Below are 26,694 nucleotides of genomic sequence, written 5' to 3'. Positions count from 1 at the left end.
TACTTATATATGATGAAAGCTTTAAATTAGACATTTAATCTCCTTATGTTTATTTAAAGTGATGTAAATTGGAGTCAACCAGGTGAAAAGAAGTTAACTGGAGGATCTAACTGGCAACCAAAGGTTGCACCTACAACTGCTTGGAATGCTGCAACAATGGTGAGTTGGAAAAGCTTCTGATATACTAGCAAGTAAATAATTAAATGTGTAACATGAAAGTGTTTTTAAAGTGATAGGCTTAAGTGGAAAGATTATTACTTGAATTTTAGGAATATAAACAATTTGCATTTTGTTTAAAGGAGATTGATTTGCCTTATTTGCCAGGTACATTTTAGTAGCTACATGTTAGGTTACTCTGTACCAGGATTAATTTTAATAATAAAAAGTATGTGATTTTTATTTTGTAAAATCCTCATATTAACCCTTTGTCGAAGGAATTGTAAATATCCCCACTGAGGAAATTAAAGGCACAGATACAAAAATGCAGAGGGTCACAGAGCTTTTGAGTGAGTGGGTTTTTACCCCAGGCAGCATGAGAGCTGCAGAGGAATAAGCTCTTCATTACTCTCTTCACTGCTAACCTCAAAAATACTACTTTTTTTTTTTTTTTAAGATTTATTTATTTTATTACAAAGCCAGATATACAGAGAGGAGGAGAGACAGAGAGGAAGATCTTCCATCCGATGATTCACTCCCCAAGTGAGCCGCAATGGGTCGTTGCGCGCCGATCTGAAGCTGGGAACCTGGAACCTCTTCCGGGTCTCCCACATGGGTGCAGGGTCCCAAAGCTTTGGGCCGTCCTCGACTGCTTTCCCAGGCCACAAGCAGGGAGCTGGACGGGAAGTAGAGCTGCCAGGATTAGAACCGGCGCCCATATGGGATCTCGGGGCGTTCAAGGCGAGGACTTTAGCCACTAGGCCACGCCGCCGGGCCCAAAATTACTACTTTTTTGTCTGGAATATTAGATCTTAATTTTCTACAGATTTCACTATTGGTAAAGATCAAATTGCTTATTGTTTGTTAATGTTGTCATATAATTTATCTAGTTGGTGCTCATCGTTTGAGCACTTATGTACTTGAAGTCGTCCTGAATACTGAGCTAGTAAATACAGAGCCTTTGCTAGGAGAAACATGTACATTTTAATGTGTATTTCACATACTGTATAATCTTGAATCATGAAGGTTTTTCATTCATTTCCTTGTCCCTGGCCAGCTGCTGCCTTTCCAGCAAGTCTCTCAGAGAAAAATATATTCCTTCTGTGGAACAATAGGACCTGCTTCTGTCAGTAGGCTAGAAGCAGCATTTTGATTGGAAGTAAAACCTTCATATTGTTGATAGATACCTCCATTGTCTTTAAAATAGTGTCTTGTTATTAACTCCCTTCTAAAACTACCCTGTTTTCCTTGGTTAATTGTAATTTGCTGATTAAAATTTTGTGTGATATTACCTAAAGAACTTATTATTATTATTACTTATTACTTATTTATTATTATTTTCATGAGTGGAAAATAGTATTTAAATTTAGCTACATTTTGAGGTAATACTTTTTCACACGTAAGTAGTTTTTTTCTGTGCACTTGTATGTATGCTATCTTTAGTCTGTAAGCAATGCTGTCTTGGAAGAGTTTGAATTAAGTCAGTTGTAAGAGTCAAGTGATGTGATTCTTTCAAGTTTGAAGCAATATAAAGAATGATATATACATATATAAAGGCTGATACTAAAATGCAGTGAGTATTTTGATTTTTAGTATTAGTCTGTATGACATTAAAGGTTTGTGTGTAGTGCTTATGATGGACTACTGGAATGTGATAGTCATCTAACCAGCTAGAATTCATGTGTAAATTGCCAAGATGGAAGTTTCTATGCTACTGTTTTGTATATGGCAATGTAAATCATCTCGAGGACTTATTGAAATAGTTGTACATTATTGAGTTTCTTTTTAATGGCTAACATTTAAGACTGATGTGATTCACTACTTAAGACAAACTGCTGCTTATGACATTTCTAACTTTGTTAATTGTTAAACACTGTCAAGGTTTTTATATTTTTTATAAAAATTATTGGAATTTCTAAAACTATGATAGAAATTCTTTTAATTATTTCTTTTTTTATGGTAAACATTGATTCAACTCTGTTTATGAGATGCCCAGAGTTTTTGCAGTATTGATACTTACATTAGATTTTATGCTGTATTGATGTTTATAGTCAGTTAACTATGGTGTAAATAAAGGAAAAAGGTTTCCCTTGTCAACCTTGATAGTGTTTTAGTATAGATGTTCTTTCATTAGATACTGGAAATGCAAGGGACTTTAGGTAGTTAGTGAATGTACGTGTGAACTAAAATGCTCTCTGTGTATTTTCTGTTGTGTAAGTACTTGTTCTAATCCAGTGTTATTGCATTATGTAATTGTTCTCCTGGGAAAAACAGAATGGCATGCATTTTCCACAATACGTAAGTGACCAAAAACCAGCCTTTTTGCAATAAATTGGCATGCTATTAACCACTGCTGCAGCAGAATCTCATAACCTTCCAGCTATTACTTGTTTTCACATTCAGATTTTCAGTGTGCCAGAAATTCTTCCTAGCATTTACTGATTTCATGGGTGTGTTGCAGATTGATTCTGATGGTGGCATGGGAAGTACCAATTTTTTTTCTTGCTTAATATTCCGCCATTTGCTGCCAGATGGCTGGGTGTCTGTGTGTGTATCTGTGCTGCCACTATGCACTTGATAACTTTTGAATGAGGGGAAATGTTGATTGTGGTAATGTTTGGAATAATAACTGCATGAAATCTTACAGGCTTTCTGCTATCTTGGCAGTTTATTTACTGCTCTTACAAATCTTGGATTTTAAGTAGGGAGAGACCAGTATGCCCTACATGCTTACCCAAATACTAAACTTTAACTGTTCACCTTATTGCTGTTTTGAAAAAGTTCTGCTTCATTTTACTTCTCCATGCATATGTTCAAATTGCGATACTATTTTTTTTTAATGTTTTAGCAATGTGATTGGTCTTTCCACTTGTATTCAGTTTGTTTTTATATAGACACAGGGAATGTTAAGACAGCAATTATTAAATAATTGTGTTTTCAGGTTGTATATTTATATATGATCAGTTACACCAGCAGGAATAGTAGTAGAACTTAAGCATTCAATGGTGGATGATCTTTGATCATTCCTCTTAAATCAGTTTTTGGAGAAAATAAGAACAAAGCTAACATACATACTACTCTTACAAGAACTCTGTGATTTATAGAAATAGTCACAATCAATAGTAGTTTGACATCTTTGAGAATTTTTTTTTTTTAGTTAAATAGGATCCTTGGGAACTATTTTCCCTCCCAAAGATCAGATTATGAATTGATTTAAAATCTTCACATTTTTTCTTTTAGTAAAAAATGGAGGTGCCCAGGAAAATACCCAGTAACCTCATTTATCTGGGTGTTTTTTTTAACATAATACTAAACTCTGAATTTTAGGGTTTTATCTATTTTTAAAATTTTTCAAAGCTGTCAGAGCACATTGACATATCACTCTTGTATCTAAGTTTAAGTGGTAAATGTTTATTTCTGTAACTTGTTTTCTGATGATTTTAAGACTAATTGAGCATTAATTGCCACCATTATTATCGTGTCACTCAATCACAGCTGTCTTAGCAGTTCTTAATGGAACTATAGCTCCTAATTCCTTGAACTTGGTTGACTTGGTTGACACACATGAGTTATACTTTTTTTGGTTATTTTTTTCTTTCACCTTGTCAGGCACCTCCTGTAATGGCCTATCCAGCTACTACACCAACAGGAATGATAGGATATGGAATTGTAAGTATTTTTCCAGAAAAAAACTTTTGGAAAATAGATTGCTTGCTGTATGACATGATTTTAACACTCTTAACTAAAAATCAATGTAGTGCCATCCCCACTTAGGGCTAGTTCTTAGCACAGTGATACCAGAACATTGATTTCTTCAGTATTTCTAGAATAACCCTACAGTACACAGTCTGTTTATTAATTAAGTTTTACACTATTACTTGAGTTCTTTTTCTTTTTTTATTTTCTTAGCTGAAACATGATTGTTAGTTTTTTTACTTCATTTTTATTTATTAGAAAGGCATTCAGGTGATGGAGATAGTTTTTCTTTGCTGGTTCACTCCCCAAACATCCACAGCAGCCAGGGCTGGACCAGGCTGAAGCAAGAGTCTGGATGTTTGATTTGTGTTTCCAATGTGGGTGACAGGGACTCAACAGCTCGAACCATCACTTGCTGCCTTCCGCAGTTTGTATTGGCAGGAAGTTGGATTGGAAGTGGGATAGCCAAAACTTCAGCAGACACTCTGGATATGAGCATTGCAAGCAGCAACTTAACTCAGTATGTCAGAACACTTGCTCCTTGGTTTATTTTTCTCCTGGTAACTTTGCTAAGCCATACATGTGTCATTATAAATGTGTTTAAACTTTAGTGTCATCTCTAAGCTTTTGTTATGTAATTCACGTGAAATGTCAGCAAGGTTTTATAATCTTATTACTGTAGGGGAAAGAGAGGATTAACATTTCATGAATTGTGTAGCATTAGATTTCATCTGTTAAAGGCCAGAAGAATTTTTCTATGGTAGTGATTTAGCATCTAAACATTTAGGTTCCACACAATCCATATTATATACTGCCACTAATCTTCTAACCCTCTCAGAATGTAGATTCACATAAAGTAGGAATGAATTTGTGCTTTCAACTCATGGTTACATATGTGAGAAACTTGATGGCAGAAGGTAATATGTTGTCCCCTGGTATTGCTACTATGGCTGTTCTGCTGCTTTATCACCTGTTGAGGAAGGGCTTCTTTTATAGATTTTAGAATTGTGCATTGCATTAAAAAGGAATTTGCCTAAAAATTTATGTCAGATGCTTAAAGTAAAGCTTGCATTAACAGTAGTGTAATTCAGCAGTTAACTATAAGCTACTGAAAGGTAAGATTGTGGTTTTGTTTTTTAAAGTTAATTTATTTGAAAGACAGCATTACATAGATAGAGGCAGGGAGGGAAAGAGATAGCAGTTGATGGATCGAAGTGGGCTATTCAGTTCATTTCTGACATGTTGCAGTAGCCAGGGCTGGCCCTGGATGATTCCAGGAGCCAGGTACTTCATCTGTGTCTGTCATGTAGATGTCAGGGCCCGTGCACTGGGCCAACTCCTGCTGCTTTCCTAGGCGCATTTAGCAGGAAGCAGTATTTCAGGTAGAACAGCTAGAACTCGAAGCAGTGTTCATATGTGGTGCTGTTAACAGGCAGCAATTTAATGCACTGTACCACAACGCTGGCCTCTTAGAGTATTTCTTCTTAAACAAACTACTATAGTAGTCTGTGTATTAGTTATTTTCAACTAAATAATGTCCCTTTGTCGGTTTTATGGGCGAATGCTGGCACCGTGACATCTCATGGGTACCAGCTAAGCCTCCTTCTGTGGCATTGGCATCTCAAATGGGTACCAGCTATTCCACTTCCTATCAAGCTCCCTCCTAATGGCCTGGGAAAGCAGAGGAGGATGACTTATGTCTTTGGCCTCTGCACTCACATTGGAAACCCAGAGGAAGCTCGTTGCTCCTGGCTTCCTGTCAGTTCAGCTGTGGACTGATGAGGCCATTTGGGGATAAACCTACAGATGGAGAATCTCTTTCTGTGTTTGTCTCCTCTCTGTAACTCCATCTTTCAAATAAAAATAAATTACTTTAAAAAATAAATAGATGATTGGTTGAAATTCTATTTTTTATTAATTAAGAGTGCTTTGTGATTTACAATCCTTCTGAAGCTTCTAAATATGTGAAATAAAATGGAAGAGCCGTAGAGTTAGCTTCTTCAAAGAATTAATTTTCTTCACAAGGCATCACTGGCATTATGGTATAAGGACTTAATGTACAAAAGCTATTTACTTAACAGTTTGAGAATGAATTTTAAATTTTGCCTTTAATCTGAAATTTTTCAAAATTATTTGGTCTGAATCATCTTATCTGTTGTACTATACAGAAAAGTTTAAATTTTGCAAATCATTGAGTAGACTCTTAACTGACTTTTAAAAATGATTATGCTAAAGGCTTCTCATAGTCACAGAATTTCTTAAAATTTTATAGCTATTATTTTTTATTTCATTTTAGGGACTTTTCCTTGTAGTCAAGGCAGAAGCAGTAGTAGTTCTCATCTCAGCTTTCTTGTTTATTTAGTTGTAATAAGGAAGATGTGAATTCATATCCTTTAACTTTGTATTCTGTTTTTTAGCCTCCTCAAATGGGAAGTGTGCCTGTAATGACACAGCCAACCTTAATATACAGTCAGCCTGTTATGAGACCACCAAACCCCTTTGGCCCTGTATCAGGAGCACAGGTACTGGATCTTTTATATGATATTCTAATTTGTTTGCAGTTGAGATGCAATGCTAAGAGATATTGTATACAGCTTAGAAGCAGGTTACTGTGTTTCTGTGTCGTGTGTTCTTCATACCTTTGTCTTGTAAGAACTTCTGAGGATATTGATTATGTAGAAGGAAATGGTAGTAGGTTACAAGGCACTAAATATAGAAAATTCTCAAGTTCCACATGCTTTCATTAGATAACTCTTTGACATTATATTCAAAAACAAAACAAAAGAGGGGAGGAACACTGAAAGCCAAACCTGATTTTATTTCTTTGTGGGAGAAACTCTTCTGCAAAACATTCTGGGTTTTCTTTTACAGTTCTTGAAATTAATTGCATTTGAGGAACCTGTGTTTTGTTTTGTTTTTGTTTTTATATTTTATTTTATTTTATTTTATTTTATTTTATTTTATTTTATTTTATTTTATTTTATTTTATTTTATTTCTGTTTTGCCATTGGAGTTAGGAGAACAGAAGGAGATGCGTTTGTTATTTTGTCATCTTCTCTGGCATACTATGAGTTGAAACCTTGTGAGGTGATTGACTTGACTTTTATGTCTGGCTCTGGCCATACTATGTAACCATTAGAAAGAGTTAATTATATCTAATTGTCACAACACTCATCTTTTGTTAAATGGTTCCACTGCCAACTGATTGGTTCCTGTATGGGTTTATTGTTTTTCTGAAAATATTTGCGCAATGAACATCTGATGATAATGTATTTGCAGTTCATTTTTCTCTTGGTACACATGCATTACATTTGCCAATGCATGCAGATACAGTTTATCCAGTTTATATCTGGTCTGTACATAGTTTGTAAACTAGTGAAGCATAGGAGATCTTTCAACTTTTCAGCTTTTTTGAGCATTGAACTCATTTAATAAATTGACAGTCTGTTAACTGGAAATAAATAATGAATTTAGCTCTAATTAAGAAGTAAGATTCATGATGATCACATTAGCACACATGCGTCTCCACCGCCACCACCATCATCCCATCAATGATAAAGTGAGTTTTCTTTCTCTTCTGTAAAGACAGTTTGTGTTCAGGGAAACTGATCATCATTACTTTTAATAAGCCAGATACTTTTAATGCATTTATTTTTATAAAGATGGATTATGAGTGCTTAGAATTTTCTTTGCATCTCAGATTTTACCAGCAATAGTTCTGATTATTGAAGTAACTTTCTAAAGAAGTGTATTTGATATAATAATCTTTTGAGGTGCATACAGATGATTTCTTTCCCTATTTTGGTGTTTGGCTTGAAATATTGTGAAAATTCTTGAAAGTTTCTGAAAAACTTATGAGATGAGAAAACTGCATGGATTGCAAAATTTTTATGCCAGTGTTTTTTTTAAAAGAATCTATATATTTGTTTGAGTGGGAGTCATCTTTTACACTCTTGTTCAGTTTCCAAATGGCTACAATGGCTAGTACTTGAGCTAGGCCATAGCCAGAAGCCAGTGGCTTCTTCCAGGTCTCCTGCTTAGGTGGCAAAAGACCAAACACTTGTGCATCCTTTGCTGCTTTTTCCAAGTCATTAGCAGGGTGCTAGATCAGAAGTGAAACAACCAGGATATGAACTAGCACCCATATGGGATGTTGGTGTCACAGATCACAGCTTCTGGCCATTACTCTACAATGCCCTCTATTCCTGGGAGAGAGCCCACATGGGCACTGCAATACAACTGTTTTTGCCAGCAATGGACCACTCTGCAAATTCTTTGAGTTTTCTTACTGTTTTATGATCCACATTTAAACATACAGTATGGAGTTATTATTGTCAAGAATATCCTGTACAATTTTGTGTGCTATCTCTTAACCTTGAAGCATTGCATTTGAAAAATATGTATGGTTTAAGAATGTCTTGGTAAAAATAAATACACCCTTTTACAAAATTGTTGCCACCCAGCATCTGTTCTTTTTTTCTTTTTCTTTTTTTTTTTTTTAAGATTTATTTCATTTGAAGGGGGTGGAGAAAAGGAGAGGGAGAGGAAGAGAGGGGTCTTTCATCCATTGGTTGACTCCTCAAATGACTACAGTGACTGGGGCTGCCCAGGTTGGAGCCAAGAGCTTCATTCAGGTCTCCCACACGGGTGCAGAAGCCCAAGCACTTAAGCTATCCTCTGATGCTTTCCCCGGTTCATTAGCAGGGAGCTAGATCAGAAGTGGAACAGCTGCATCTTGAACTTGCACCCATATGGGATGCCAGTGCCTGTAACTTGTGGCTTAATCCAAAATCAGAGTATTGGTTCCATAGCATCAGCTTTTAAGCCAGTATATATATCCTATTATGTTCATAAACCGGTATAATTTTTTCATTGAAATGACAGAAAGATGTCAACGTTTCCATGTCCATTAAAAGAAACTCGTAGAAATGTTTTCCTTTATTTTTATGCCAAAATGGGTATGGATGAAAATATTAGAGTAGTACGTTTCTTGTTGAGATCAATTTTGAAATGAGTACTTAGCTTCATGAGAAAGAACATGAAGGAATGAAATAAAAATTCAGGTGTCAGTGAAACCTCTGTCTACTCATGGTCATTTGACTCATTTGAGTCTTAAGTCTTCTAATTAATTTTCTTTTATGTCCCTCACATCTCTCCTGATTCAATGTCCAGGTAATTGTTCCAGTGCTAAAATTAGATCCACTGTCCTCGTTTTGTTCTCCCTTCACCTAGATTGGAATCTTTTTCATTCATACTTTTTTATAACACTTTTGAATATTCTTCACCTGAATGATTTAATCCTTGTTGTTGGTGCTGGAACAATCTAAAGGCACATAATATTGAGGAGATTAATTTAAATATAAGTGAACATTGAAGGCATCTCCTTGGTTTTCCCTTTTGATGTCTGTATTTATAAATAATAAGTGAGTAGAATATTGGATTCTTCAATTGCAGTGCCATTATAATTGCCAGTAAGAGCCCAGTTATCTTCTGTTTTTTACCTTCACCAAGAATTTTATATTTGCCATAAAGTTAATTTGTTGTTTACTCATTTTTAAGTCATGCCTCATTCCTTTCCAATTCTTCTAAGGTTTGGAATTCTTTTATCTTACCCTGGTCTGTTTTTCTTTATAGACTTTGTAAGTATTTGATATCCTTTCGTCCAGCCTAGTGCAAAATCTTTTTACTAGATTATAGGCTTGGTAAAGGTGTGGCTTGTTTCCTCTGTTCCTGGTTACTAAAACAGTGCCTAAGACAAAATTTTAGGGATGTTTGTCAACCAAATAAATGTTGCTAGAAACTTGCCTTTTATCATGTGACTCTTTTCCTCCTGTTTAATCATTCCTTTCATTCAGTTATAATCATTATAGTAATTTACAGCAGTATTCAAAATTGGTTTTGATTTGTTATCAAATACTTACTATTAGTTAAAATATTGGATTCCTTGCCCAAGGAAAGAAGATACATTTTATTACATGATTTTTTAAGAGTTAATTTATTTATTGTGAAAGAGTTAGAGAGAGAGCAGAGAGAGAGTTTTCATCTGCTATTCATTTCATAAGTGGCCACAAAAGCCAAGGCTGGGCTAGACCAAATCAGGAGTCAGAAATTTCATACAGGTCTCCCACAAGGGTGACAGGGGCCCAAACATTCGGGCTCTCTTCCAGTGTTCTTCCAAGGCCAGCAACAAGAAGCTGGATCAGAAGTGGAGCAACCAGCATGTATACCAGCATCCATATGAGAAACCAGTGTCGTAGATGGCAGCTTTATGCACTATGCCACAATATTGATCCTTCTTGATTATTTTTAATTATTTAAAATCAAAGTGTTCATTTTTATAAGTGAATGGTATATTCATGTGCTTTTATATTTGCTGGTTCTCAGCTCATTCCTTGAGTTGATTTTTGTACTTAAGTGCTAGCTGTGGCCAAAATAATTTTTCTTACTGACATATCTTTTCATGCTCTCTCATTGCTGTATTCCAACTTTTATAGTTGAATTCAGAAACTCTTGAAGGTAGATACCTTCTGTTTGTATGAGGCAAGGTAAATGATAGTTTAAGTGAAAAATGCTATCCCACTAAAATCTAATCTTATAATCAAATTCCAGCTTTGCAGCTATTATGAAAAGTCTTTGCTGTTTGATGTGTTCTCAGGGAGCAGCCATCTGGAGCACTACTTGTAGGTCCTGATCGCTTGGCTGATTGCTTTAAATCAGGTTAATAGTTTGAGAAAATGGTAACTCTTCCGTATAGATTATCCCAAACAGTGTATTGTGTATTCTGCATTGTATCTGGAAGCATTAATGCTTTTCAGTGAGTAAGTGTCTTTCGGTTCAAAGTGCTCTCTTCCTTAAGAAGTTGTCTTCATTATAGCTACCCTGTAGTTTTGAAATTATGCCTTCATGCACATGCCCTGTGCTCTCCCCATCTTTAGGGCTTGTTTTGCTGTGCTGTATTTAATTTTTGTTTTAGATCTTTTTATTTAACTATTAATTTGCTTTTGTTTTGTTTCATACTTCATATTGTGAAGTAGTTCATCTTTCTAGCTGTTTGCATGGAAAATGCTAGGTCTTTATGGTTTCTAAGTTTTTTTTTCTCTTACATGATTCCCCATGGCCTTAATGTTTGATGGCATGTTACAAGTTACTCTCCATTTCTTGGTGAGAATGATGACTTGTAATGCTTTTATTTGTGCTTTAATATACATTTTAATGGTGTTTTCATACAAATTGGAATGTCCACTGCCAATCAGTAGTTTTGAAACTCATCTGACGTTTGCATTACGCATTTGTTAATGTGTAACATGAACACAACTAGCCTTAGTTACACAGCATCATTATTGAAGTTTAGTAATACTCTTAATGCATGTGAATTTGATTTTTATATTGTTGAAGCTGTTTGAAGAGGGTGATTGTAGTTGTTGCCTTTCTATCACTTCCTTACTTGAGAAACTCACTCAGATCCTATGTCAGTCTGCCTTGTTCCCAAAGGCAGTATAAAACTGTGGTATATTGTATTCGGGCATTTAATTTTAAGCAAACATATTAAAAATTTTGTTGGTTTCTTTATCAGTATTAGATCAGTATATTTCTCTTATTTGTGGAAGGATATGGCTAAAGATAACAAAATAGCAGCTGCTTTTTTTGTTTGCAGTGACCAACTTTAAATAAGTCTGACATCAGTTAAATGTCTGAAAGGAAACAATGACCTCTTGTGAGTGCCTTTTACTGTTCTAAATAGGGACACTCTGTTGGCTTTAGATTTTGGAATAATTAAAAAGTCATGGAAAAATGGTCTTTCTAATGACTTTCTTGTAAAGAACTAATGGCTCTTTGCTTTTAGGCTTAGTGTTTTGATTTTTTTTTAAACTTTCTTAGTGTGCTAATTATGGGTTTTGGCAATGCTTCTGTCAGCTGATTTGTCCAGCTGTATTCCTGTGAACAAGACCTTTAGCCTTGTGTGCAGTGTGTTGTACTTACTTATCCTTTCCTACTGTGGGATGCCATGTGAGAATATAGTTTGGAAATTGAGATTTAGTAGTGTTGGTACTGATCCAGTAGCTTCTAGTGCATGCTTGAATCTGTTCTTTAAAATAAAATGATACAAGTGTGTCCCATCTGGATCGTCTTTTGTTAATAACATCATGTATGTAAGACATCATTGCTTATTGGATTTTTGAGAAGATATTATTTCTAAAAGTTGGAAGTCTAATTTTTTGTCTTAAATAAGCAAAACCAGGAAGTGCTGTTTAAATCTTAAGTGGCTTAAATTCTCTAAATGAAAACAAGTAATATCAGTTACCCTGTACAACACCATGTGAATGGACTGCACAGAAATATATTGACTGTCTAAAATTTACTAGAAAAGTTCACTTTAAAGTCTAGTCTCACATTAACTTTATCAATTGGACTGATATTAAAAAACTTAAGAAGTACCAGCCTTGGAATCAATCAGCAGATGCACATTAGACTATATTAATTCCCTAATTTTTCCATAACAAAGTATCACAAACTTGGTGATTCAAACAGATACACCAATATGAGACTTGGGTGTCCTGACCAGTGCTTAGCTCCACCGTGAAATGCCTGCCCCATTTCTTGGTAAAACCAGTTGTCAATTCACAGCCTATGTTAATGACTTCATCTTAATTTGACTGCATCAACAGACCTTATTTCCAAACAGGGTCACATTCATGAATACTGGTCACATTTTATCTTTTTGGGAGACAGAGTTCACCACTCACTGACCATGTGCTTCAGTGTTATTTGTGTAACTTGGATGCTCCTCTGTTTTCTCATCTGTGACAATGTGGTATTACTTGGTGTACTTTATATTTATTTTAAGAGTCAAGTAAAGGTATTTCAAGACTTACTGTGGTTTTTATTGATGGTCACAAGGAACTCTGTTTTTTAAAAGGAAATATGCCAAGGTTACTTTATTTATTTTTTTAATTATCCCTAGTCTATGAATTGTCCTTAATCCCCAATTCTAGTTTTTAATAAAAGTTTATATTTTTTCATTGAAGAGCAGTTTATTATTTTGAAACTTTAATTATGACTTTGTTATTTGGCCACATCTTAAAATCGGGAACTCCTTAAACATTTTTTAATGTTTATTTTAAAGATGGATTCATGGTTTACCTGAAAGGCAACATAACAAAGAGGGAGAGAGAAATGTTTGGTCCACTGGTTCATTCCCTAAATGGCTGCAATGCTAGAACTCCGTTCTGGTCTCCTGTATTGGTGGCAGGAACTCAAGTGCTTGAACCACGGTCTGCTGCTATCCAGCATGCACATCAGCAGGAAGCTGAATCTAGAGTGGAAGAGCTGGGACTTGATCCCAGTTACTACTACATTGCAGCATACAAGCATCCCAAGCAGCAGCTTAAGTCATTGTGCCACACAGTGGTAGTTCTTGGACTATTTAGAGGAAGCCCGATATACAAACCAGGGAGACAGGTAGCTATACTATTTTTTTTGAAAGGTAGAAATGAGAGGAGGGATCAAGCAAGTGAGGGGAAACTAACTTCCATGCATTTGTTCATTATCCAAATGGTCCCTGTTGCTGAGGCTGGTCCAGGCCACCACCAGGAACCAAGAATTCCATCTGCATCTCCTAGTTTGGTAGTAGGGGACTAGGCACTTGGGCTGCCTTCCGCAGTTTTCCTAGGTGTATTAGCAGAATTAATTGAGCAGCTGGAACCTTTGAATTGCAGTGTGGGATGTGAGCTTCACCAGTGTTGACCTAACCTAGTATATCACAATACTATCCCTAGGATGTCCTTTTTTAATCCAGCAAAAGTACCATATTTTTCTTATAAACCAGATTATTTCAGAAAGTTAGTGGGAAAAATTAAGACATGTTTAATTTCTTGTACCAAAATAAATATCTTTTAATTCAGTTTTTCCATAAGTCTTTTGAAGTACCCTTGTAGCAAATAAACACATTTAGTTTTTGTGTTGTTACAGTACCAATCAACATAAATGTTAGGTTTTCTTTTGATTTATTTATTTTTGAGGGAGCATAAATTGAAATTTAAATTCATTTGATACAAACTTTTTATTCACATAAGTCAAGTCAATATTTGTGGTTTTTATACACCAAATAACAGTTAAGGGATTTCTTTTATATGGAAGATGTTCTTTTTTAGCCCAGGCCAGTTAATATTTTCTTACATGAGTTTAGGAACTTTTATGATCTACTTTCCTTTCTCCACTTTAATTCTTGGTCAGTTTAGGTTATCATATTTGAATGAAATAACATGCATAGCAGAGAAATCCTCTTTTAGGACAGCATTACCTTTAATATAAAGTAAATGGAAAATGCAATATGTATTCCTGTACAATAGGATTCAGGTATACCACTAGTAATCTGGCCATGTTGAGTGACTAAAGTCTGTCCGTTAGGCTATATAAGGCTTCAAAGTCATTTGATCTACCCTTGCCAAGGCAACCACCGGTGGGAATTAAAATTCTGTAAATTTTTGGCAGGTTAATTTTTAACTTGACAAATTTGTATGGCATGCGATTGGTTCCTTATTCCTGTACACATTAGCTAAAATAAGCTTCCTATTCTGTGTGAGTCCATTTTACAGCTGAGATCTGTTGCAGGGACTTAACGTTGTCTATACAACTGTAACAGAATACTACAGACTGAGGTGTTTATAAAGAACAGAGACTGCTCACAGTTTTAGAAGCTGGCAAGTCTAACATCTAGGTGTCAGCATCTGACAAAGCTTTCTTGCTGTCTGTTAACATGGAGAAGTCGTCATACAGCAGAAAGGCAAAAAACAAATGAAAGTATGAGCAGGGCGTGAAACTGTGAGCCTGGGACCCTGCACACGCCAGGGTCCCATGTGGGTTCCAGTTTGTGTCCCAGCAGCCCCACTTCCCTTCCAACTCCCTGCTTGTTGCCTGGGAAAGTGGTTGAGGATGGCCCAAAGCCTTGGGACCCTGCACCCGTGAGGGAGACCAGAAGAAGCTCCTGGCTCCTGACCCCTGGCTTCGGATTAGCTCAGCACTGGCCGTTGTGGCTGCTTTGGGAGTGAATCAGTGGACAGAGGATCTTCTTCTTTCTCTCTCCTCTCTGTGCATCTGCCTTTCTGATAAAAACAAATCTTAAAAAAAAAAAAAATTTAAACCATGAGCAAGAGTGGGGTGAATCAACTCCTGTCATAACATGGTTTAGTCCTTATATGAGGGTAGAGCCTTCTTGGTCTAAACATCTCTTAGAGGCCCTACCCTACCAATAGAATGGTAACTAGATTTCAGCATAAGCTGTGGAGGGGACCGTCAAACTATAGTATGCATATACCCTCAGTTCATGTATATTTATTCTTATATCCTGCTTTGAAAACTATTTTTATCAGAACTTGTTTTATAACCAAAAAACATTTTAATTTAGCATAGTTTAAAATGTTTATTACACAAGCCACTACTAGTTTCTGAAAAAGAATGTACCTCAGAGGCCTAACAGTGATTGTACTAAGGAAGTCTGAGTGACTGGTAGATAATTAACAGCAAAGTCCTTCAGAGGGACTCGAAGAACTGAAAGGATAGCTACAGAACAAGAGCCACACAGATTTGACACTTGACCTAGGTGTCCTGCAAGGATAGATGAACTTTTGTTGGTAGGTACATGGGAAGATTTACTGTAATACTAGTATACATTGGAAAACTTCCTGAGTGCTTATTTTTTATCTATTCCTCAAGACATCCCTAAAAAGTGATAAATATATGTATTCTAAACCTCATTTTATGAAGCAGGATTAGATTTGGTTTTATCTTTCTACAAAAACCTGCTCTGTCATTCCAAGCAAAGGAAGTGCATATGCATGTATATGTATTACAGATTGCTTTTTGTTATCCGTGTTTTGGGTAACCGGAAAAATTCAAATGTCAAATTGTAGCAAAGTTAATGCTCTAGGAATTTTATGTACATCTATTTATTTGTCTGGTATTGTTTCCTAATTTTGCTTTATTCTTGAATTACACTAGCCTCATTTACTGAGATTGCTGCTATTTGTTTTTTCTAATTTGAAATTTTTTTTGGTATTAAATTACATAATACAGAAGTATCCAATATGTTGTATGATGTTTTAGTCTATCCATAGAAGTTGCTGTAGGTATGTTTGTCTTTGCTAAATTATTTTAGTACTCTGTCTTTACCATATTACAAACATTATGTAACCAAGAAAAAACAAGTGTACTTTGAAGATGAATTTTAGTTACCCTTTGAATTTTAAATTGAATATGGTGGTAGAGAAAGGGTGAAAGGCTTTCAGTCAATCAATTACTTATAAATTTTTATTTACCTTCTTAGTATTTTATTTTCCTATAAATGAGTAAAGGATACAAAGTGTGTTGGTATTGTATGTAAAACTGATAACTTATTTTAATAATTATTTTTATTTTTGATGATTTTTATATAGTTGATTAGGGTGATAAGGGTCAAAGGCTACAGGAAAGTGAGTGAGATCACCATTTCCACATTGCCTTTTTTTCCTTCCTGTATCTGGGGGAAGCGGGAGACAAAGAGAGAAGCCACACCCAGCCTCCTAAATGCCTCTGCACCCTGGGATGGAGGACAACCACCTGGTACCAACCCATTGTCCCCGATGTGAGGCATGCTGAGAGGGTGCTGCTCATGAGGTTTTGATAATTCAACAGTTTTTAATTACTGCTGATCTCACCATTCTAAACACAATGAAATCTCTCCAGAATCTTGTGGTTGACATAGTCCACCATAGTCTTTGTTTGCCCAGATATTCACTGCAAACACTTGGCTGGGGTAATTGATTGATTTGTTCTATCCTCCATCCTCTGTGTAGTAATAGCTGTCCTCTGCAGGTTCCAGTGTACTGCCATCTCCTCCATGTGCATCTGGATATGTTGTCCACTGCTCTGTCTAAGCCACTGAGGAGGCCCAGCTCTGACACATGCACTCCATGGTCAGACCATGGAACCTGCAATTTTCTCTATCGTTGCGGTTCTGGCTCCAGCAATTTAGTTGGGAGGATCTCCCAAAGAAACTTCATGTGAGGTGATCCCAGATCTGATTCTTGTCTGTGCTTGCCAGTACAGGGTCTGGCACAGTCCGTCGCCCCAGTCAGCTTATGCACATATTGGGGGTTACAATCGTTGGATCACTTCTGTCTCCAGCCATGTCTTCATGTACACCAGTGAGAGTTGCAACCTAATCGGAGCAACTTGCAGTAACCCTCACCAGGCCCACCTCCTGCCCTGGTTCCTGAGCTTCTCAGTATGTACAGCAGGCTGGTCCAGTCTATCCCACATCCCATTCAACTCTCATACATGTCAATGGGCCTTGAAGCCTAGTTCAGCTCAACTAGTCCCACAATCCAGCCTACACACCTGCCAGCGGTTGCCACTTTCTAACTAGCCATGCCTTCCCCGGTCCTGGTTCTCATGTTCACCAGTGGAAGTGGCAGCCCAAGTGGGAGGTGCCCACTGTTTCCCTAATGGGCCCACTCACACTCCTGGATCTTGAACTGTCCAGGTGGTTCTGCAGTTTAACTTAACAGAATTTGCATACCCCCCCACCATGCCAGCATCTGCCAGCTGATGCTGTGGCAAAGCCCAGCCAATCCACAATCACTCTGACTTAATGCTTGCACCAGTAGGAACAGTCAGCCCAGCTTCACTTTCCCCTGATGCAGCTCACATGAGGCCAACAGGTGTGGTAGCCCTGCCCAGCCTGGTCTGCCCCCATCTCAATTCACACTCTCCAGTGAGAGTGGTGGTCTAGCAGGAGAGCCCCATGCAGCCCTGCTACCAGCTTCACCCCCTCTCACTCAGGCTCTCATGTGTGCTGGCTGGGTGCTGGGGCAAGTCTGGCATGGCCCACCTCCCCTCGGCATTTGCCAGTGGGTATTGTAGCCTGTCTGGGCCCGCCTGCCCCATTTCCAGCTAAGGCTGGTGAGGGCTACAGCCCAGCCCAAACCATGCCAGCCGCCCCCAGTCCTGGCCCTCATGTGAACTGACTTATGTTGTGACCCAACCCAGCCCAACTCACACTCCATTCTGGTGTTCGGTTTTGCCAGCGGTTGATGTGAACTGGCCCAGGCTGATTCACCCATGACCTGCGCCACATGTATGCTGGTGGGTTCCATTTCCTGGCCTGGTCTGGATTGCTCCCTAGCTTGGTTTTTGCGCTGACCTGCAGGGACTGTGTCCCGACAGAGGAGTTGCCCAAGCTCCTCCATCAGAACCTTTCCCATTGCCAAATCTCGCACACACTTATTGGGTCCATGGGCCAGCCTTAGTTGGCCCACGTCCTGTTCTAGCAGGAACAGTGGCCTTTCCTGACTGGCCATCACCCAATGCGGTTTTTACTGTTGGGTGTTACAGTCCAGCCAAGCCTGGTCCGCACCCAGACACAGCTCACACATGGCTCAGCAGGATCAGAGGCCTAGCCTGGTCCATCCTGGACCTACCCTGGTTCTCAGGAGTACCAGTGGGTGCTGGATTGTAGCCCAGTCTGGTACACCCCATACCCAGTCCACACTTGTGCCGAGGAATACTGCAGCCACACCGAGACCAGACAGCAACCCCTATTCTGACCTTTGTACTCACCAGTGGGAACTACAGCCCAGCCAGGGTATCCTCTTTACTCACCAACCAGACCTGCTCCCAGCCATAGATCTTGCGCATGCCAGTGGTTGCTCTGACCCAGTTTGTCATAGCCCCTCATCAGTTTTGACCTTTGCCATTGGATGCTGTAACCTGGCTTGAACCGGCCTGCCCACTCCCCCACCTCCAGTCCCAACTCTCATGGGTTCTAGAACCCTGCTTAGTCTGCTCCTATCCTTGGCTAATACAGACCAGTAGGTGTCACAGCCTAGGCCAGCATGAATTGCGCTCCAGCCTGGTTTCGGCAATTGCCAGTGAGCCACAGGTTGCTCGGCCCCACCTGATCTGCTGCCTTCCAAAAGCAACCCACGCGTTTGCCAACAGTTTGAGCTACCTTGCCTAGCTTGCCCTACCCCCAGGCCTGGACCTTGTGTCACCAGCAGGAGCTATGGTCACCAGGTGAGTTGCCCAAGTTCCTCCACTCAGGCCACTCCCAGACCCAGATCTCCCGTGTGCCAGCGGGTGCTAGTCCCTTGCTCGGCATTGCCTGCGCCTCCATCTTGGCCTTGTATGAGCTGGTGAATGTTGCGACCTGGCCCACTCCACTTGCTGTTTTAGGGTGCACGTGTGGGTACTGCAGCCTGTACCTGCCTATACTGTTCTAGGTCCCTGTCCCCATGAGTGTTGGCAGGTTCCATGGTCATACCTAGCTTTACCCATCACCACCCCAACTCTTGAGCTAACCAGCGGAACTTATATTTCCACGACGTTGGGTCCACTTATCCCCAGTGGAATCTACCCTGAGACTTGGTTCTAGTTACTCTTGGTGCTAGTTACTCTCATGCCCCTGCCTAATGTGACCTATCCCTTGTTAAGACATTCAGTCAGGTACTGGGATCTAGCCCTGTTAGGCCCCCAGCCCTAGCTTTTGCATGGATTTGCATGTGGTGGTCAGCAGTGTTCCATTGTAAAAAAGCCCTGCTTAGGACTCCCACGTGGGCTGGTGCATCAGTCAGACCCATGCAAATCTTCCAGTCTCTCCTCTCCAAACCACCAAGTCTCAGTCCCCTCGTTTACCTCTAAGTATAGTGGCCCTGTCATTGGGAGTCCCTCAGATTTCATACTCACCTATACGTATAGTGGCCTTATCCGTGCATTTCCCTAGGCAGTAATTCCACACCTCTATGATCCCAGAGCTTGCTGCTGGGCGGCCAGCAAAGCCCAACACTGTTGGCACTCCGGCTACCTGCAAACCCAGGATTCACCCACTGCTTGGCAGCAGTGGCTGGGGCCAAGCATTCAGTCCACCCCGGCTCAGGTTCCCCAGCAGCTGCTACGCTGCCTGGAGGTCCGTCCACCCATGCCCAAAGGTCAAACTCACCTGGGCCTGTCCCAGCAAGATGATGATCACTTTGTTTGAAAGACATCTTTAATTGTGATCTAGTCATGATTTTTTTTTAGCTCAGTGGGAATTTTGCTGCTGAGGATTTTTTTGGAATGTACAGATGAAGGCAGGTTTTTGTTTTATTATTGGTTTCTCATCATTATGTATGATTAGTAGGATTTGCCTAAAATAATCATGGTTTGTTTTATTGTGGCTTGTGAAATGTGATATGATGAAATTGATAATTGGGTTTTTTTAATTCTTTTTTTCTAGTTTTTCAATTTTCTTCAGTGTATTTTAGATTTCCTAATTTATTCACAAGAAGTATAAGTAAAGGAGAGTCAACTGTTGTACTTGCAAATGACTTTTTTAGGCTTTTATAATCAGGAACCCTTTGTCCTTTGATGCTCTTTGGTTCCTATTTTCCTGAAGTAATAATTATGCAACAGCTGACAACTTACTCATCAGTACATGGTCAGGAGTTACTGGGTGTCCCATTCCTTCGGACTGTGTAGCCTGCTGAATCAATATGGATTATGGTTTCATCTGTTTCAGCCTAATATTTGATAATAAGAAACTTATCAAGATATTCAGTCTTATTTTCTCATTGGTAGAATGTACCTCTTTTTCGTTTGTTCGTTTGTCTGTTTAATTATTTCATGATACAGTTCCAAAGGCTCTGGGAACTCCCCCCTCTGACCTGAATTTCCCTATTTTATTATAATAATATAGTCCTTCAGAAAACAGTCATAAGTCCATTCTGCTATTTAAGTTATCCTGACATTGTAGGTATGTGCTGTGTTTTAATTTAGCTGTGTATTCACAAGTGTATAACATTTGTATGCACATACGTAATTTACCAACTAAAGTTGGTAGCAGTACGATCACATACTGAGATTTCAGAAGTCCCAGTTGTCTCTATTTCAGAGACATTTTCATCTGTGTCTGTTAGGTGTCCACGCCTGTTGCCCTCGTGAAAACCCATGATGTGAGAAGATATTTTAGCATGGTGGTCTCAGAATTCCAGTTTTCGATAATTCGATATTTCGATAAAATAAGCAAAATTTGTTGCTACCTTAGGTTCAAGTGAAAGAAAAAACTGTTTTAGAGAGAAACCCAGATAACCTTGCAGATATGTGTGAACATTTCCTACCAGCTCAGTAAATAATGATTAGTTATCTGTTTAAAATGGTTATCCGTGGTATCCATTGTATGGCTGAAGGGGGAAGAGGAGACATCTTTCTAATAAAGTTATACTTTAATCTGTGTCTGCATGGGTGGTATTTGAAACCTCTGCTGCTTTGTCCTTCCATCTGTATTTGTCTGCATGTTTTTGTCAACTTTCTCATTGTCTCTTCCCATTGTCTTTGAATATTTCTTAAAAAAAAAAAGAGAGAGAACTTTTATTGGAATGGCAGTTACAGAAAGAGGAGAGACAGAAAGATCTTCCATCTGCTGATTCACTCCCTAAATGACTAATGGGCTGAGTTAGGCTGTCTGAACATTGCGTCTTCTCAGTCTCCCACATGGATGCAGTGGCCTAAGGACTTGGGCTTGTCTCTGCTGCTTTTCCGAACCATAAGCAAGGAGCTGGAGCAGAATTGGAGCAACCAGGACTCAAACTGGCAACCATATGGGATGTCAGCCTTGCTAGGAGAGACTTAGCTTACCGCACCACTGTGGTAGTCCCCTTGAACACTTAGTTCTGAGAATAAGGTTTGAATTAGGAAATCACGAATATAATTGATGCTGACTTTTAAATCTGTAAATTGAATATTGGCATCTAGAATAATAAATTAAATGTAGTGGTAATAGACTTGTTTTACACTATTGGCTAACTCATTCTCTATAGTGCCTTAAAAAATGAAAAGATAGAAATAAGTGAAATCATTTTGGACTGGCAAAAACAGATATTAAGCCTTGAAAATCTTTATGGGATTTGAATGGTGTTAGTATAAATTGAAATTAGTTCTGTTTGGGCAGTTTTTATATAATGCTAAAATGACCATCCCTGAAAGGACAGCTCATTTCTTAATAGTTCTGTACTTTGGTGCTCTGCAGACTTACATGGATGGGGAAAAGAATCAAAGGTTTGTTCATGTTGGATTTGATATATTTGTGCATTTGTTTGGAGAAAAAGATATATATATGTTAAAATATCGGTTCTTTGGGAATTCTTTATTTTAGAGAATACTGGTGATTTGTTGCCATGTTCAGTGGTAACTTGTCCTGCACTGTAATCATATTAAGGAAATGATAGGGACAGATTCTATGAGTCAAGCAAGCACATTCAAATAGAAAGCAAAATCAAAATTCTCAAGTGTTTCCCTTATTATTTAGGGGAACAATTAGACTCGAAAACCTGTGGCATCATTCTCACTTCCCATACTTTATATCTGCTGTAGTGTACCCAGAGAAATAGAAAACAACCCTGAAAAAATTGGATGCTGGAGGGCAAATCTTGTGAGAAATGAAATAAAGAACATTGTAGCTGGATAGGCTGGATCTGTGTGAAGTTCAGAGTCCACATGGCTTTGGATAGATAGCCTGGACATAGGAAGTTGTCTTCCTTCAATTTAAATATACACACCCCTAATTAGGCATCACCTCCTTTATTTACCCATTCCAGCATTTGTGCATACACACACATACAATCTTAACTGTGGGTCAGCTTATATTGACCTGTTGAATAAAGACTATTCCTTTGGAATTTCAGAAACAGAAAACACATGCCATTTTGATAACCATTAACTTGGCATGTGACTGAAACTTCTCTGTTTTGATGATTCCATTGTCTGCAAAGGCTGCCTTTATGTTTATTAAAGATGACAAAAGCCACTTCTTCTTTCATTACATTTTCTGCTTTCATGTTCTGTCATTCTGAGACCTTTTTTTCTTCCCCTCCCTCTGTCTTCTTTCCCCCAGCTGTCGGCAGCATCCAGCCCCTCCAGTCACAGTCCTCACAGAGCTTCAGGAAAGGACCCTTTTGCAGAGCTCTCTTTGGAGGATTTCTTATAAATCACTTTAGGTATTGCTGCTTGTTGGGGGAGATGGGGACTTACCTACTTTTAACGTTTACCAACCATGAAGCACTGAATTCACTCTTCATATTCTTTAAAGGACACTCCTTCTTGTTCTCCTTTATTTTCAATGTGAAGAATAAAAATAGGTCAAAATAGGAGAAACAACTTTTTGAAAATGTCGTAACATAATTAAAATGTGTGAAAAGAACAGGTCATCTTACATGTATAAGCATCCATTGCTCACAGCAGATGGATGAGATCAAATACCACCCTTTAAAAACAGAAGTTGTAGTCGCTCTTCAAAGGACTGTGGAAAATACCACTCATTGTATTAGAGTTTCATCAAGGGCATCTTTCCTTTAGTTTAATGAAGTGGCCCAGGATTAATTGTGAAAAATCCATTTCAGCAGTTGCGTTAAAGTTTTTTTTTATATGTGTGTTTTATTTAGATAAGTTTTTTTTTTTTTTTCCAATTGAGGGCAGGTGAATACTTCAGCCCTTTCAATTAGGAAGATTCTGCATTTGATTCATACTGTCTTTGTTTGCTGGAACACAGCATGATTGTTCTTCTTGGTGCCCTAGCCCACAGTTCAGGTATACCTCCTATGTCTTTAGGAGTTTATGCCTTTCTTCTTCAGCAAGTTTATTAGAGCATCTAGTTCAGTAATGTCTTTCAGTGGCAGTTTCATGGCTGTTCTTTGAACAGTGATTCCCAATCAAGACATCCCTTTTTAGATCTCTCAAATTTTGAGAAATTATTTACTCAGCTTAGCATTACTCTTCCTTTTATTATCTCTAATTTTAGATCATTTGGAAACTATTTCAATTTTTGCTTTACCAAATTAGATTTTTATATGAAAATTTGTACTTAGATTTTTTTGAATGGGTCATGAAAAAATAGCTCTTGTGTTCTTTTTCCTTGCCCTCTCCCACATTCTACCCATCAGATTTTAGTAATCACAAAATGTATTTGGAAGTCCTTATGACTATACCGCCTCCCCCCAAGTACTGAGTTCTGACATAAAACTGCTAACCCCGGCTTTGTTTTGTGACTTTTGTAATTTTAGTTTGTGATAAGCATACTGTGAATATTTCTGGGCCAAATTGTGGTAAAGGCCATGAAGCATTTATGAGAGGACATTTTACAGTGCAATAAATTAACTTACATACTTGTTTTTTCCAGATACAATTTATGTAACTAGATGGAAGAAAATGGAATTATTCCAGAAAGACAAGTGCTCAAGCAGCAAATCCTTACTTCCAGCAAAATCCAAACTGCTGTCTCTTAAACTCTTCTTCCATTAGAATGCTACAGTAACCCAGTGAAGGCCCATGAAGGAATTTGGGACTAGTTTATAGGAGAATGTATCAATACAGTTTATAAAGCCAAGAATTGCCATGATTTAAGACTAAGATCTGTCTTTTTGGTGACTAATCCTTCAGTTCTTTCAACTTCTATTAATACCCATAATCAGTAACCTACCAAGAAAAGCCCTTATTTTGAAAGTGTGAAATTTGTCTTTGGAAAAGCTGCCTGGAGAGAAGAGCTGTGTCCTTTATTGTAATTCAGCAGGACTCTTTGTGGGGGATCAGAATCGTAATTCTTAATTTCGCATTATCTTTCTTTTTTCTCCAGTCCTTATTGAAATTAACTTTTCTTTTTTAAAAAAAATATATTCAGTTTGCAGTAGACATTCCTTAAGTATTTGTATTTATTTATGATTATCAGTTTTACATAACATTAATATTATGTCAGACCTCCTTATGAAAACAAGTATGGATGTACACAGTATGTTTGATTTTTATCCACAGAATGAATCTGATTCAGAATGCTTTTCAGCTGACTTTACTGAGCACTAAATATTTTAAGTCATCCATAGGTCTGGATCTCTTAAGAATTCTCAGTCTCTATGGGATTTAGGAAAGCATTATCAATGCATTAATCCTTATAGTCAATTCTGTGCCTAGGATTTTGCAAGGGAACAGTTCACTGACTAGAAGAAGCACTACATTTTAAATTCAGCATTAGTGCATTGGGAAGGATCTTTACTGCTTTGTGCTTGGCATGTCGTTATTTTCCATTGACATTAGGGCCTTTCCAAAAATGAATGTGAGGAATTGCTTTCACTTCAAGACTTTCCTTCTTTTCAGTAAAACTCTAGGAGGTGTAAGGGGGGAGGGCAGGGGATCAAAATCCTTGAAGCTTTCATTTGGCTCACGCCATGTTATGATCATGTACCTTTTAAATAAGGGGATATAGTATCTTTAAAGTTAATGTCTAGCCAAGAGTTTAGTTAGTGAAGAATTAAACTGCACTGTTGATCGGTGCTTTGTGTAAATACATCTTAACATTTGGGTTCAGAGGGGCCTTAAGAAGGACAGCTCGTTGTAGGAAAGCAATTCTGTACATGAGTTTAAGCATACTTGTTGCATTGTCTCTGCAGATTCTATTTTTGTTTACAATATTAAAATGTATGTTAGCAAAATGGGTGGATTTTCAAATAAAATGCAGCTTCCACAAAACTTTTGTTATGGTATTCTGGTCTGAGGTGCATTTTTTTTCCCTTTTTATCATCAGTATCATTTTTTGCTAATGAAAATATACCTAGGTGATTATATTTGCTGACTTAATAAAATGTAAAAACATTTCTGCCTTATTTAAACTTCTAAAAAGACTTATCTTTGTACTTTTGTCTCCTAGACTCTTATTGATAAGCCCAACTATTTACTGAAAATTTTCTCTTTTGCCTTTTGTCAGATGCCATAAGTCAGGTAAGTTTCAGGAAAAAATAATTATGTGTGCCAAGTAAACCTCTAGGTCGTTTTGCATATTGGACATGTAGAATACAGAGTGTTAGGATAGTGGGATTAACAGCTTTGCTTTGATAAATGTTTCCATGAATTTGCGTGGTTGGAAGAAATAATCTTACTTCAATTTGTTATTTTTACCAATTGTTACATTTACTATAAATTTTCATATAAAAATAGAAATTGAAAAAAAATTAGAAATTGTACTTTTATCATTTATCTCAGATTTTAATTTGTCTTTTTTGTGTATACAGATACTATATTTAAACCTTGGCTTCTTCATTCGTGTCTTATTTTGTGCTGTGTATCATGAAAACATTTATTACAGCCATTTATTTCCATTTTATGCTTCAAACATCATTTGTGCAGTGTTGGATAGTTACCACAGACTGCTTCAGATTAATAAGCCAGGAGGTGAAGGAATCAGGTTTATCATGATCTGTTGTTCTCTCTGTAGTATGCTTTCATTAATTCACATGGAAAAACTGAGTTAGGGATCCAGTCTCTTGAAAGGCCATGCTCATGGCCGTGCCTTATTCCCGGGCAGTCTGTGGTGCACGTTCCCTGCCGCCTCCTGCTGTAATGCTATGAGAAGAAAGAATGCAAACACATGTTTTTGTCACTTTAATCAGAATATTAGTCAAGTAAACTGTTGCATGCATAACCACACAACTATCCATTTTAAAAATTGGTAGCAGCAAGAGAGAGATTATTAGCAAAGGGCAGCTATTCCAGTCACAACTCATTGTCAGTTTTTTTTTTGCTTTGATCATGTCAGTATTACCATTCAGCATTTTTTCAAGACTTTTTTTTTTTTTTATCAGAAAGGCAGATTTAAAGAGAGGAGGAGAGACAGAGGAAAATCTTCATCTGCTGGTTCCCTCTACAAGCAGCCACAGCAGGTGGAGCTGAGTTGATCCAAAGCTAGGAGCCAGGAGCCTCGAGCTTCTTCCAGGTCTCCCATGCGGGTGCAGTGTCCAAAGGCTTTATGCTGTCCTCAGCTGCTTTCCCAGGCCACAAGCAGGGAGCTGGATG

The 26,694-nt window shown here is 38.0% G+C and overlaps 1 protein-coding gene across 17 annotated transcripts in view; it reads left to right on the top strand.

The window, feature by feature from the left end:
* PICALM (phosphatidylinositol binding clathrin assembly protein) overlaps positions 1 to 25,375 on the top strand; it is a 97,873-nt gene extending 72,498 nt beyond the window's left edge. For 6 of the 17 annotated variants that reach the window (XM_058663696.1, XM_058663695.1, XM_058663687.1 and 3 more), the window contains 6 exons: positions 60 to 159; positions 2,431 to 2,454; positions 3,766 to 3,825; positions 6,270 to 6,374; positions 22,754 to 22,856; positions 24,035 to 25,375. In XM_058663696.1, the coding sequence (XP_058519679.1) occupies positions 60 to 159; positions 2,431 to 2,454; positions 3,766 to 3,825; positions 6,270 to 6,374; positions 22,754 to 22,846 (382 nt within the window). In that variant the 3' untranslated portion in view covers positions 22,847 to 22,856; positions 24,035 to 25,375. The remainder of the gene's footprint in view (positions 1 to 59; positions 160 to 2,430; positions 2,455 to 3,765; positions 3,826 to 6,269; positions 6,375 to 22,753; positions 22,857 to 24,034) is intronic. The other 11 variants (XM_058663697.1, XM_058663698.1, XM_058663690.1 and 8 more) reach the window with 3 other exon arrangements.
* Positions 25,376 to 26,694: the final 1,319 nt, after the last annotated feature.

Source organism: Ochotona princeps, chromosome 4, assembly GCF_030435755.1.
Source record: "Ochotona princeps isolate mOchPri1 chromosome 4, mOchPri1.hap1, whole genome shotgun sequence".
Classification (NCBI taxonomy): Eukaryota; Metazoa; Chordata; class Mammalia; order Lagomorpha; family Ochotonidae; genus Ochotona; species Ochotona princeps.
Note: the sequence above shows the minus strand (reverse complement) of the source record. Positions and strands in the feature narration are given on the sequence as shown.